Source organism: Parus major, chromosome 27 (assembly GCF_001522545.3).
Source record: "Parus major isolate Abel chromosome 27, Parus_major1.1, whole genome shotgun sequence".
In the NCBI taxonomy this organism is placed as follows: Eukaryota; Metazoa; Chordata; class Aves; order Passeriformes; family Paridae; genus Parus; species Parus major.
Genome location: NC_031796.1, coordinates 3,936,425 through 3,948,661, shown reverse-complemented (window position 1 = coordinate 3,948,661; position 12,237 = coordinate 3,936,425). Strand labels below are relative to the sequence as shown.

Here is a 12,237-nt window from a genome sequence, read left to right as displayed (position 1 = left end):
CCCCTGAGCCAGCAGCCATCAGCCTCTGCTCTCCCTGACCAGACAGGCCTGGAACGGTCAGAGCTCCTGTGCTGACATCTTCCAGCTGGGAAATGCTGCTCCTCTGGGGTGGGTTCCTGTCCTGCTGGAGCAGTGCCCAGGAAAAACAGCTTTTTGAGACCACTTCATGTTTTCTTGCTCTGTGGTGCATGCAAAATCAGAATAAAAATCAGAGCAACACAAAGGTAACATTGCCATGGGCTTGTTTGCATTTTATTCTTTTACTACCATAAAAATAAGGAACTGTGTTATAACATGATAGGGTTCTTTACTGTATTACACTGGGCTTCATAGATTATCAAGAATTTGTATTAAATATGAGGTTAAGTAGGTTTCCAAGCACATATATTAAGGGGACATTTAGTATATAATAGGTGGTTTTATTATTATAAAATGCCATCAATATTTCAGTACAGCAACCTGTTAAAGATAAAATGGATTAAAGAGACAAGTTGAAACTGTCTGTTTTACCAGCCTTGAGTAAAATACTTCAGCATTTTTGAAACTAAATAAGAAAACCAATGTGATTCATTTGGACTTTTGATTTGAAGTGGATTTCACTAAATCAAATTGACATTTTGCTATGAAATGTTAGAAACAAGATGGACCACATTTTCCTTGAAAATGTTGAAAAATATTTTCAAGGGTTTTCTTCTCTTCATGGAAAGGGTGGTCAGGGCACTGGTGGAGTCCCTGTCCCTGGAGGGGTTTAAAAGCCTTGTGGATGTGGCATTTGGGGACATGATCTGTGGTGAATGGTTGGACTCAATGATCTGAGGGCTTTTCCAACATGAACAAAGCCATGGTTCTGTGATTATTTCCCCACACAGCCTCTGCCCAGCCTCAGGAATAAGCAGCCTCCAAGCCAGGGTGAGTGGGCTTTGCCAGGCTGGTGGCACAGCAGGAGCCACCAGAGCAAAGGGTCGGAGTATTTGCAGAGGAGAATGTTCATTACCTTGAGAAAAACTGCCACATGTGAGCTCATTCCTCTGAATCCTCTGTATCCCTGTCTCCTGGCTTTCCATACCCTTGCCAGTCCCCAGGCAGCAGAGGGAGAGCAGCAGGGCTGTGGGAGCTGCTCATGTTGCATTGTGCATCAACAGAGAGTAGTGGAGGGTTCTCCAAGAGAACAGGAATCCCAAAAGACCCTCTGTGAGCTGGGAACCAGCTGAGCCCCCTGATAAACAATATCCCACAGACACACAGAGGGAGAATGTGCCAGAAATACAAACACTGATCCAAACTCTGGGGTATTAGAGGCTACTCTGGGGTGTTAATGACTAATGCCTTCCTTGGTGGTATAAACCCATCTGAGTGACAGACTGGGATGGGATGATTTGTTTTGCTTTATTTTGTCTTTAGATGTTGGATTTCAGAGGAGCCTCAGGAAGTGGAGCAGAGAGAAACTCAGTGAGGCAAGAAGCTGTTTTGCCTCCCTGGGAAAGCCTCCAGAAGGCTCATCCAGCCCCATTCAGCCATAGCAAAACCCTCTGAGGGAGCTTTGGGCTGAGCTGGGGCCACAGACACTGCAGTGGTGAGAGATATCTGTGCCAGGGAAAGGCTGGAGCTGTAAGGAAAGCTCTGGGATCTGCAGGGATCTCCTGATGTCTGTTTACTGGGCAAGACACAGCCCAGGGAAAGCCTAAGGAAAAGTTAACAGCAAACAAGGAATCTGTGCCATAGCAGCTTCCTTCCAGCAAAAGGAAGAGAAGGGAAGTTTGAGGAGCCATGAGGAATTTCTGAGGCAGATCCTGATGGGTTTGGGCTCAGACAGCTTAGCAAATCTTCTAAATACATCATTCAAGGGAGGCACTGAGAAGGCCCTACAATTTGGGCCAGCAGGTCTGAGAGTGCTTCAAGGAAATGCTTGATTTTGGAGCTACTCACCCTAAACTGGACCTTGCCCAATTAGAAGGGTAAGTTCTGAATCTTTATTGCCATTATTAAAACAGGAACAATATGAATGTGATTTCTTAATCAGGAGACCATAAACAGCCCTTCTTCCTAAGGGATTATTTCTCTTAATTTTTTATCCATGGAGGAAGTAGGAAAGAGAGAAGAGATTTCTTTTGGCTCTTCAACCTATCTGTGATAGACAAAACTGTTACCTGAATCTGACCCTGATGGTTCAACCCCTGCAAAAGCCCCTGGTTACGGGCTGCCATGGGGCTGTGCAACCAAAGAGATCACCTTGGCTTCCAGCATGGGATAACTCCTGGCAGAAAAGGAAATACGGGATATGAGGGGCTAGGGAGATGTCAGAGCTTGGTCCAAGCACCCAGAAGGGTCCTCTCCTGTCTGCTGGAGGACTTTCCCACCAGCCCTGTGGCTCTGGAGCCAGGAGGAATTGGTTTTCCCAGAGGCATTTGTCAAGGGCTCCATGGCACCACAAGGAGAAGCAGATCTGTCAGCATGGCCCTGGGAGGACATCTCTGAGGAAAGCACCTTTTTCCCTCTCTCTTCAAGAGTCTCACTTTTATTTCTCCCATAAGTGCCTCCCACACAAGGCAAAGGTCAGACTTGTGCTGAAGAAGTAACACCTCATCCCTTCCAGGAGGCTTTCAGCCAAAGGGATGGGCTGTAAATCACCCTTGTTTCCACTTGTGCAGCTCTGAGTTTTATGTTCTGGGCTGAGGAGATAAACTCACTCCCTACTCACAACAGAGAGCATTTGTAGCATTTATTTCCAATCCTGTCCCCCAACACACCCACCCTGGCATGACAAATAAGAGGCTGTAATTCTCTGGGAGGCAAGTTTTATGGGAAGCAATGCATTTTTCTGTCCCAACTGCTAAACAGTCTGTGGCTCCACAGCTGATACCAGGTTTGGGCAGTTTATTCTTTGCCAGACTTGCCATGATTTTCCAATTCACTGATCTAACATGGGATGATTAAGAAAAGTCTTCCTTGCTGCTGTCATTCTTCCCCTCCACCATGTAATTATTTTCCAATTTACTTTTGATCCAAGGGGGCTCTTCTGTCTCCATACAGGTCTGAGTTTTATGTTTTCTTTCTGTCATAGGGGACCAAGTCCCACAGACAAAGTTCATGGAGCAGCTTTGTGTGGGTGTCTCAGTCCTATTGAAGTTCAGTGCTCTCAAAGCCAGGAATTGGGTGATATTCAAGGTCCGTTGTAACGCAGGCCATTTTAGGATTTTATGAAACCTGGAGAATTTCTGCTGTGACCTTTAACTCTTCAAAGCCATTTAAAAGCACAAGCTCTCCAGAAGAGGGGGATATGCAGCAGACAACCCCCAGTGGGAGGCATAACTCTTAGCTGTGTTGAAGATTTTAACTTTGGATCGAGGTAAATCAGCTCCTGAGAGTGATCTGTGCTGCCACAAAGGACTGCTTTATTTAAAACAGCCCCAGTGCTCATTGTCAACACTGTTTCAGTGGAATTTATTGGCATGTTTGGCTCTTTCTGGATCCTCATTCAATCTCTGCTGCTGATCCTGGCATTTAATTGGCCATCATCATTGTCTTGACACAATTTGAATCCAGTTCTGTGGTTAACAGGTTAAAGTGCAGCTCTTTTCAACACAAACACTGCCCTGGCCTTCCCCCTGGGAAACTACAAAGAATCTATTAAATATCTGAGATGGGGGTGGGCTGTTCTCCCAGGTAACAAGTGACAGGATGAAAATAAATGGCCTAGAGTTTCACCATGTTGAGTTTAGGTTGGATATTAGGAAATTTTTTTTCATGGAAAGAGTTATGAAGCACTGGCACAGGTTGTCCAGGGCAGTGGTGGAGTCACTATCCCTGGAGGTATTCAAAAACTGTGTGGATGTGGCACCTGGGGACACACTCAGTGGTGAATGTGGTGCTGGCCTGATGGTTGCACTTGATGTTGTCCAACCTCGACAAATCTGTGATTCTATGAAAAGGGTTTGGGGTTTTTTCCTGATGGTAGAGAAAGAATTGCAGGTAAAGACATTGCACTACCGGGGTCCTAGGAATCTGAGATTAACAAGGCAACTTTCTGCTTTTGTTTTGGAGCACAGCATGGATGCATCATTTAGGGGAATCTGGTACCTTGACTCTCCTGTGCTTTTTATCCACTCTCTGCATTGCCTAGAGGACACAGAGTACAAGGATCTGAAGGGCAGGCTGTGTACACACTCTGAACTGACTTGGTAGCACAGAGCCAGGGATAAATTCCCTCCTGTACTAAAGGAGTGTGATAATCTTCAACACCAGAGGTAACAGGAGCTACACAACTGAGATAGACCAGCCCATTCCCACTCCAGCCTTGGTGGCTCCTGCTTGCATTCAGAAATAGCATCATCCTCTTTTGTATTTGCTGCCTGCATTTGTGTTTGTGTTGTTTCTGCTGTGGGATGAGAAGACAGCAGGAAAGGAGAGCAGGGAGGGGCAGAAGTTATCATGGGCTTGGGACAAATGGGGGACACCACTTGGGACTGAGAGGGAAAAGGCAAAGGCAGATCAAGGCAAAGCATCTCAAACAGGGACACAAGAATATTAATGCACTTGTACATGCAGAAATTCTGGTCACATGAAAAAGGAATGGATTTTCCTCCACCTTCCTCAGGCTGCCCTCTCTGGCAACACCCAGACCTGGAAGCAGCTGAAAAGCTTCAGCAATGACAACTCCAGAGCAGTGACCACAATGACCATTTCCTGGTTTGTTTGTCCATGAATGGGTCATTACTGACCCAGCAGCTCCTTCACACACAGCTGGGGGCTGTTGGGACAAACTGGCTGAAGCCAAAGGCTGTGGGAGGGAAATATTATCTTACATGGGAAATTTTGGAGAGCCCTTCATCCTATGAAGCACCTGTAACCAGGTAGCTGTGTCCCTACAGTTAGTGGGATGAAAGATGGGCCTCAAGCAAGGCCTGGCAGTTGTCCATGCAGTGAAAATCCATGAGACTGAGCACCAAGATTTGCAGTCTTTGCAGCAGGCAGAAATCCAGTGATTTCTCTTCAAGGCTTAGCTAATACCAGAACAATTTGTCTATGCTACATTCTGTCCTTGCAAATGTAGGGTCATCTGACCCTGTTAAAAGCATGAGAGTGCAGACAAAGTCTCCTATGTCAAGACTTAAATCTAGAGAGGACCCAAAGTGTACCCCAGGTTCTCCCTTGAGAACCCAGCCTTCCAGCAGTCATTAATTCAGTTTAAGGCTCTTGCTTGGCTCTGGGGATGCCAGTTGTACCTGTTCATTGGGTTTGTAGCTCTCCCTGCCTGCTGGCCCGGGCAGGATAATCACTCCCCATTATTTATTAGTGCACAGCATCCTTCTCCTCTCCAAAGGCATTTCCCCAGACTGTGGCTGCCTAATCAAAGGGGTTTATGGTGGGAGATGATGCTTGGGCTGGAGCTGCAGCACCACAGAGAAAACCTCAATGTATTTGTGCCATATTTACAGACAATTTTCCCACTGTTCAATCCCATGGATCTTTGATTCCCAAATACAATCAAATGTTTGGGTTTGCATCCCACAAAAGGGGTGGGAAGGGGCTTTTACCCCATCTTGGGGTCATAACTTGAAAGATGACACAGGTGGCATGAAGCGAGCAGTGTAGAGGAATATGTTAGACTGGAAATAGGGGATGGGTGTTTCTAATGCTCAGAGAGTGTCCCAGCTTCCTCTGGAATAGGAATTGCTGCATTTCCCCCAATATCCTGACTGCAGAGTTGAGCAGCTCATTTCTGTCAACCAGATGTCATAAGAAAACAGAGCGAGGAACACAAAAAGCAACGACAAACCACCAGTGGAGGTTAAAGGAAAAAAAAAAAGACAGAGAAAAGTGTCTTCTGCTTTTGGTGTGCCACAATGGCTGTACCTTCCAACAGGATTCAGGAAGGGATGAGATAAAGACAGCACAAGAAATGAACCCCTGGTAAGACAGGCACTGATCATTATGGGAATTTTTACCCAGCCTGAAGCTATGCACTGCAAAAATCTGAAAGCATAACCTCTCCCTGACCTTGGAAAAGATTTTCCCCTGTTTGAAAATAAAATTCAGATGGGAAGAAATGAGGAAATTAGTAGAATAAGCACTGCAGCCTTTAAACACAGACATTATTGAACACAGCCCATGTAAAGCTTTCTCAATCCCACAAGCACTTCCTTATGAAAACCCCTCCCTGTTCCTGCATCTCACCTGTAGCTGGGAGTGGCTGACAGGGGAGCAGGGTGAGACTGAGCACCAAGATTTGCAGTCCTTGCAGCAGGCAGAATAGATTGAATGTCCAGGATGAGGGGTTGTGCTATTACCTGCCTGCTTGTAATGCAGATCCATCCTCTGCATTTCTTGCCAACACCTCCAAACTAAAAATAGAAATGTTTCCTTCACAGTTGGCATGCAGGAAGGAGTGGGGCAATTACAAAGTTTTATGGGAACATCTCTTCTTTGCTGGGTTGGAGCAGCAATGGTAGAGCAGCAGTAGTGAAATCAGACCATCACCAAGAAGAGCTGGCCCAGAGCCTACAGATCCTGCAAGATCTGAGAGCACAAACTGAACATCAGAGATGCTCCTGTGGGAGCAGAATGTCAGGCAGGAAGCACTTGGCCTCTACATCCCATGGGAATGAAGCATTTTAGCTCCCAGCTCCACCATCCCTGAGTGACACGAGGTGCCCACAGGAGCTGTGCCCGGGGGTTTCTTTGCATTTAAAGCTGGGCCAGGTCCCTGCAGTGTCCCAGCTTCATGGTGGTTGTGGATATTGCAGCTGGAGTGGCCAGAGCCCTCCTTTGTCAGTCCTGGGGACCAACTCCAGAGACTGCTGAGTGCAGAATGAGCTTGAGAAGGTGTAAAAATCTCATCCCTGGCACTGGCCATAACCAGATTTTGAGTCAAGGTGAGTTCCTGACAGCACTGTCCAAAGAAAGCTTGGTTGGGGAGGACAAAGGGATTCCTACCATGGTTACTAAAGGGAAAGGAAGGTGCAAACACACCACATTTAAATCAATTTCTGTACTTTATTCCATGACCAATCCACTCACTCAATTTGCCCACATCCAACTCATTAGCCCAGGATCCATCTGACTTGCCACCAATGCCATCCTTCTGTGTGAGCTGACAGATGATGTTTCTGAGACCACACTCAGCAATGACAGCTCCTGATATTCTGACAGCATTCCTTCCTCCTCCAGCCCACTGTCCACAGCCTTATCAACATCTGGATTGCCAATCCCCAGCAGAGAATGATGCCTGCAGGCTCTGGGCCTATTTGGGAATCTTTCACCCTCCTTGGGAATCTCTGACACAGAAGGACCAGCTGGATGATGTCAGCAGCCTGCCAGGAAGATCAGGAAGGCAGTTTCTGTCCTCTGGAACTGCAGGAAAACCTCGACACTCTTTCAGCCCTGTTTCGACTGCCCTCAAACCCTGATGTCTGGAGAGAGTTCTCCCTGCTCTCCCACTCCCTGACACTGCAGTGACAACAGTGCAGGCCCTGGGAACCCTGCAAGGGCGGCCACACTTGGGCTTTCCCAGCCTTTTGAAAGGAACTGCACCCATAGTTCTTGTTCAGAGGGGATAGAGGAACTCTAAGCTGGCAGGACCTGCTAATTGAAGAAACCTAGTTTGGTCTGTACTTGTTGTATAGAGTGTACAACAACCTTGTTGTGTTTGTTTGGGGCAAAAAATTGACTGGGAATAAGTTTCATCCCTTTGGGGTTTACAGTAGGAGAGTCCCCTTCTTTCTGCATGGGTTGGCAAGAGCCCCCTCTCCTCAGTTCCATTCATGAGCAGGGTGACCATGCTGTGAAATGCCCATTTACAACCACACTTGCTTTTTATTAACAGGTCTTTTTGCTCCTGGCAGGAACACCCAAACACCCCCTCAGCCAATGTAAGAGGCAGGAGGCAGCCAAGCTCTGCTCTTCCTTCAGGAGTCTCAGCCCTCCCATCAGTGTGGTCCTGCTGCCCACTGAGGAGCTGAGGGATGTGTGTGGTAACACGTGGCCCAGTAGGAGTCAGGTCCTGCTTTTTTTGCCACTTTCCCAGTGACATCTCAGGGATGTGGCACAATCTGTTCCCCATTTATTAGACCAGAACCCTGGGATGGTGTCAAAGCACCAGCAGGATCAACATGAACCTTTCGAATGTGGTTTGCTACAAAGGGAAAGGGGGAGGTGAGGTAGAAGAGATGGAAGAGTGCAAAGCTCTTCATGCCAAAGGGAAAGAGATCATGACCCTTAACTTGGATTCTTTCTCCCCACTTACCCCCAAACCAGGCAGATTGGGATGTTGGCATGGGAGGAGCAAGGATTCTGTCAGTGTCATGTGTTTCCTTTCTCCACAGTTGCCACTGGATGGGAGTAACATGAAGCCTCAAACACCACAGGTGTGTGGTGTGGCCATGCAGGGAGGAGGAGAAGCCTTGAACCCGATACTTGGCACCACCCCAAGCTCGGACCATCCATCCCAGGGGGGATGTCACTGTGGGTGTCTCCAGCATAGGCATTGCCCAGGAGGTGCCACCTGCTCAGGCATTGCTGTGAGAAGAGGACAGTGGTTCAGGAGTGACTGCAGGAGGAGCAGAGCAGCCACTGCACTGAATCCCCCAGGCTCTTGTGAAGAACCAGTTCCCACTCTGTGCTTTGAGGAGAGATCATTACATCCAAGTTTGGATTCAGACAGCCTTTGGATCTCATCTTTCCCTCTTCCCTGAAAGAGCTGTCATCTCTAGGTTAAGAAATAACTAAAAAATACAATGTCAAGAGCAAGGCCTCCTCCACCAGCTCCCAGAAGATCCAACTGCTGCATGACAGACTCACATCATCACTTGAAAACTTTTCCCAGTCATGGCTCCTCTGCATCATTTGTTTCTGGCCCAGGTGGGCACCAAAGTGCAGACACTGAAATGGTCCTGAATGCATCCCTTGGTTCCTTATTCCTGTGGCTGTGGTGGGATCTCTTGTTATTGTATGTCAGGTTGATGTGAAGGTGCAGTGTGAGGTGCACTCAGGTGCAGTGTGAAGAGGAGAACTCTCCCATGAGACATCTCCTTTCTGGCTCTAGGTGGGGATGTCTGGCCGATGGCTGCAAGATTTGGGTGATGGTTGCAGGCAGTTCTTGCTCAGGACAGCTCAGGCTGTCCCCTTGCTCTGTAGCAGCACATTGCTGTGCTGACCAGAATCAGGAAACTGATGGACAGGTGAAGTGGCTGAGCCCCCTGTGGAGCTCCCAGTCCTGCTCTGACACCACTGGAATGTGCTGACAGGGAGAGATTTGGGTTCCTCTACCTCGGTACAGAATGGGCTGGAAACACAGAGTATTTATCCAAGTGATACTGGCAGTGAATGAACACTGATGAGAAATACAAGGACTTCATTAAAAACTCTCCTGGCAGCACAGTGCCTCTTCAGGTACAGGAATGTGCCCTTCCTAAGTCTTTGGAAGTGTCCCTCCAACTGCCAGAGGCAGAACCTGAGGAAGACAGGCACCAGAATGGGGTGGGGAGGGAAGAAATGGAGGTATTTGTTATTATCCAGTAATATTTTAGGAAGCTGTGGGAATCAGGAGCATGGTTCAGTTGCCCCATGGTCATGGAATCATGGAATGGCCTGGGTTGGAAGGGATGTGAAAAACATCCAGGACTATCCCTACCATGGGCAGGGACATCTTTCACTATCCCAGGTTGCTCCAAGCCCTGTCCAGCCTGGCTTTGAACAATTCCAGGGATGGGGCAGCCACAGCTGCTCTGGACAGCCTGTGCCAGGACCTCACCACCCTCACAGGGAAGGATTCCTTCCCAATATTTAATAGTTTTGCTGCAGAGAACAGACATTTCCCAGCCTGTGTCAGTGCATGGTTGGAGTCATCGATGTAGCCCCTGAAGCCCATCACAATTACCCCAGAAGGTGGGGACTTCTGTGTTCCTTCTGGAGTTACTTCTTATGGATCCAACCAGCCAGGCCAACCTTGCCATGGATCCAGGCCAAGAACTACACTTGCTAGAAGGTTCTGCAGAGATTTCATATTCCCAAAGAAAGGGAGGCATCATCCAAGTGTTCTGTGTTTGGGTTTAGAAGAGAAAGATTGAAATGAATCTGCATAGAAAATGAATCTGCTTTAAATCCTGGTTATTTTTGAACTACGTCAAGCTCATGACAGAAAAGATGTCCTGCCATGGCCAATCTTGTCTTTGGATTAGCTGGACCAGGGCTGGGAATTGAGCCAAAAAGAGTCAGAAACTCCTGCTCCCAAGTGCTGGCTCTGAGTTTGGGAACACCACACAGAGCTGTGCTTGGTGGGATGCTGGGCTGTCACTCAGCCATTGGAATGCACTGCCCTGATCCCAGTTCCTTGGCAGATTTCCCAGGGAAGGAGGTCAGCAGGATAACAGGGTACCAGGGCCCATTAAGTGGGTTTGGAGGCCCTGCTAAAACACGTTTGGCTGGGGCTTGAGACAGCAACACTCTCAGGAGGGAGCACACGGAGTGGGAACATCACACAGCACCACCAATCCCTGCTGATCCCCCCATGCCAGGGACAGCACAGGACAGGCAAAGTTCAGGAATTAGCATTCCATGGGGAAAGCCAGCAGGCCTGGGACTCAGAGCTTCTCCTCTGCCAGCAGAGAAACCCATGAGCTGGATGGAAGCTGTCTGGGCTCAGGGGCTGCCATCCTGCACAGCTTGCCTTGGCAAAGGCCCTTGGCTCCACCAGCAGAGCTGGCTCAGGGTTTTCCAGCTCAATTAGATTTTGTCTGGTTTATTGAGATTTGGGGCTGAAGTGAAGACCCTTGATACTCTAGAAAATAAGTTTAGGAGGAAGAATATTCTGTTTGTTACTGGTACAGCAAATCCTGGGTGGTTTTGGTTCACTCTGATGTAAAAAAAGATTCTTCCCTTTTTTTTCTATAACACTTTCTTTTTTATTTTGTGCAAACCCCTACTCAATATAAATCATCTCAAATGAAAATATTCCATCCCAGAGAATTCCCTCTCCCTCTCCACATCCCCATTTTTGTCCCTCTCCACCTCCCCATTTTTTGCTGTTTTTGTTTATTTTTCATTTGGTTTTACTGTTTTTTACAAATACCAACTGGCAAAAAGCTGGGATTTTCAGAGACAGTTGTAAGGTTATTTTTTAAACCTGTACCTGCCAGTTCTCTGCAGGCTCAGGGAACACAGCTGTGGTGGTTTGGCACTACAACAACCCCAGTTCAACTATTCCTCTTTTCCCAAGGGCAGAATTTCCCTTTCACCCCACAACTGCACTGAGCTGAGCAAAGGAGCAATTGGATGGTTGGCTGGTGACTAAAGGAAATTAGGAAAAAAACACAATCATCATATCATTAATGAATTGAAAAAAATAATTCTAAAAAACCCTGAGAGATGAACTGGATAAATCTCTTACAAATCTGCCATTTCTTGAGCAATTTTCAGCTAATAAGTCCAATTGAAGGAGGTTTTGAAATGAAACATCACTTCAAATGAAAAATAATCAGAGCTTGTTTGTTCTCAAAGTGCCAGATTGACACAAACATGAAAAACCTCTGAAATATTTATGTTCTTATTTTTTCCAATTAACAGCTTAAATTTACAGCACATATTAGTAAAAATGTAATTTAGGTTTTTTACACTGGAAAAATTGATTCCATCTCCCTTTCTGCAGACTGTCAGAGCCTTACCTTCTCCTTGTTACAGTCTTATTCTGCTGCCAAATTTCAAACAAATCACAGATTTATTGTTAAAAATAATCAAAAGGAAGGAGCACCTGATAAAGTTGTTTTCTCTGATGAAGTCAGGCACTTGCTTTGCACATGACAGTCAACATTATGAGTAAACTTGAAAATAGCCTTTTTCCTGAGTTTTGCCTCTAAATCAGTATTTCAGCCGAGGATGTGTCTCAGGTGCTGAGCAGCACATGTGGCCCTGGCTGCCACAGCCTCTCAAGTGGCCCTTTCTCCACCTCCTTGGGTGCACTGGGGGCTAAAGAAACTCAGAGGTGTTTGCAAAGCAGTGCCCTGCATTGCCCTAATCCTGTCCTTCATTAAAAACTTCTGTGGTGGGGAAGTTCAAGATGACAGCACTGAAGGGATGGGATTGGGGGGTTTCACAGGGAGATCCTTTCAGAACATTCCCAGCTGGGTCTGTGCCAGATACCACAGAGAGCATCACACGATGCTTAGTTTAGAGTTTGAACTTCTGGATATCTAAAACTAAGCAAGAAACCCCACTCACAGATCCTCTGCTCCCATCCTTTTTTTG

General features: G+C 47.0%; 1 protein-coding gene across 1 annotated transcript in view; it reads left to right on the top strand.

The window, feature by feature from the left end:
- Positions 1-9,698, top strand: part of LOC107215272 (acid-sensing ion channel 2-like) — a 35,413-nt gene extending 25,715 nt beyond the window's left edge. The window contains exon 2 of the mRNA XM_015651318.2: positions 8,322-9,698. Within this exon, the coding sequence (XP_015506804.1) occupies positions 8,322-8,690 (369 nt within the window). The 3' untranslated portion in view covers positions 8,691-9,698. The remainder of the gene's footprint in view (positions 1-8,321) is intronic.
- Positions 9,699-12,237: the final 2,539 nt, after the last annotated feature.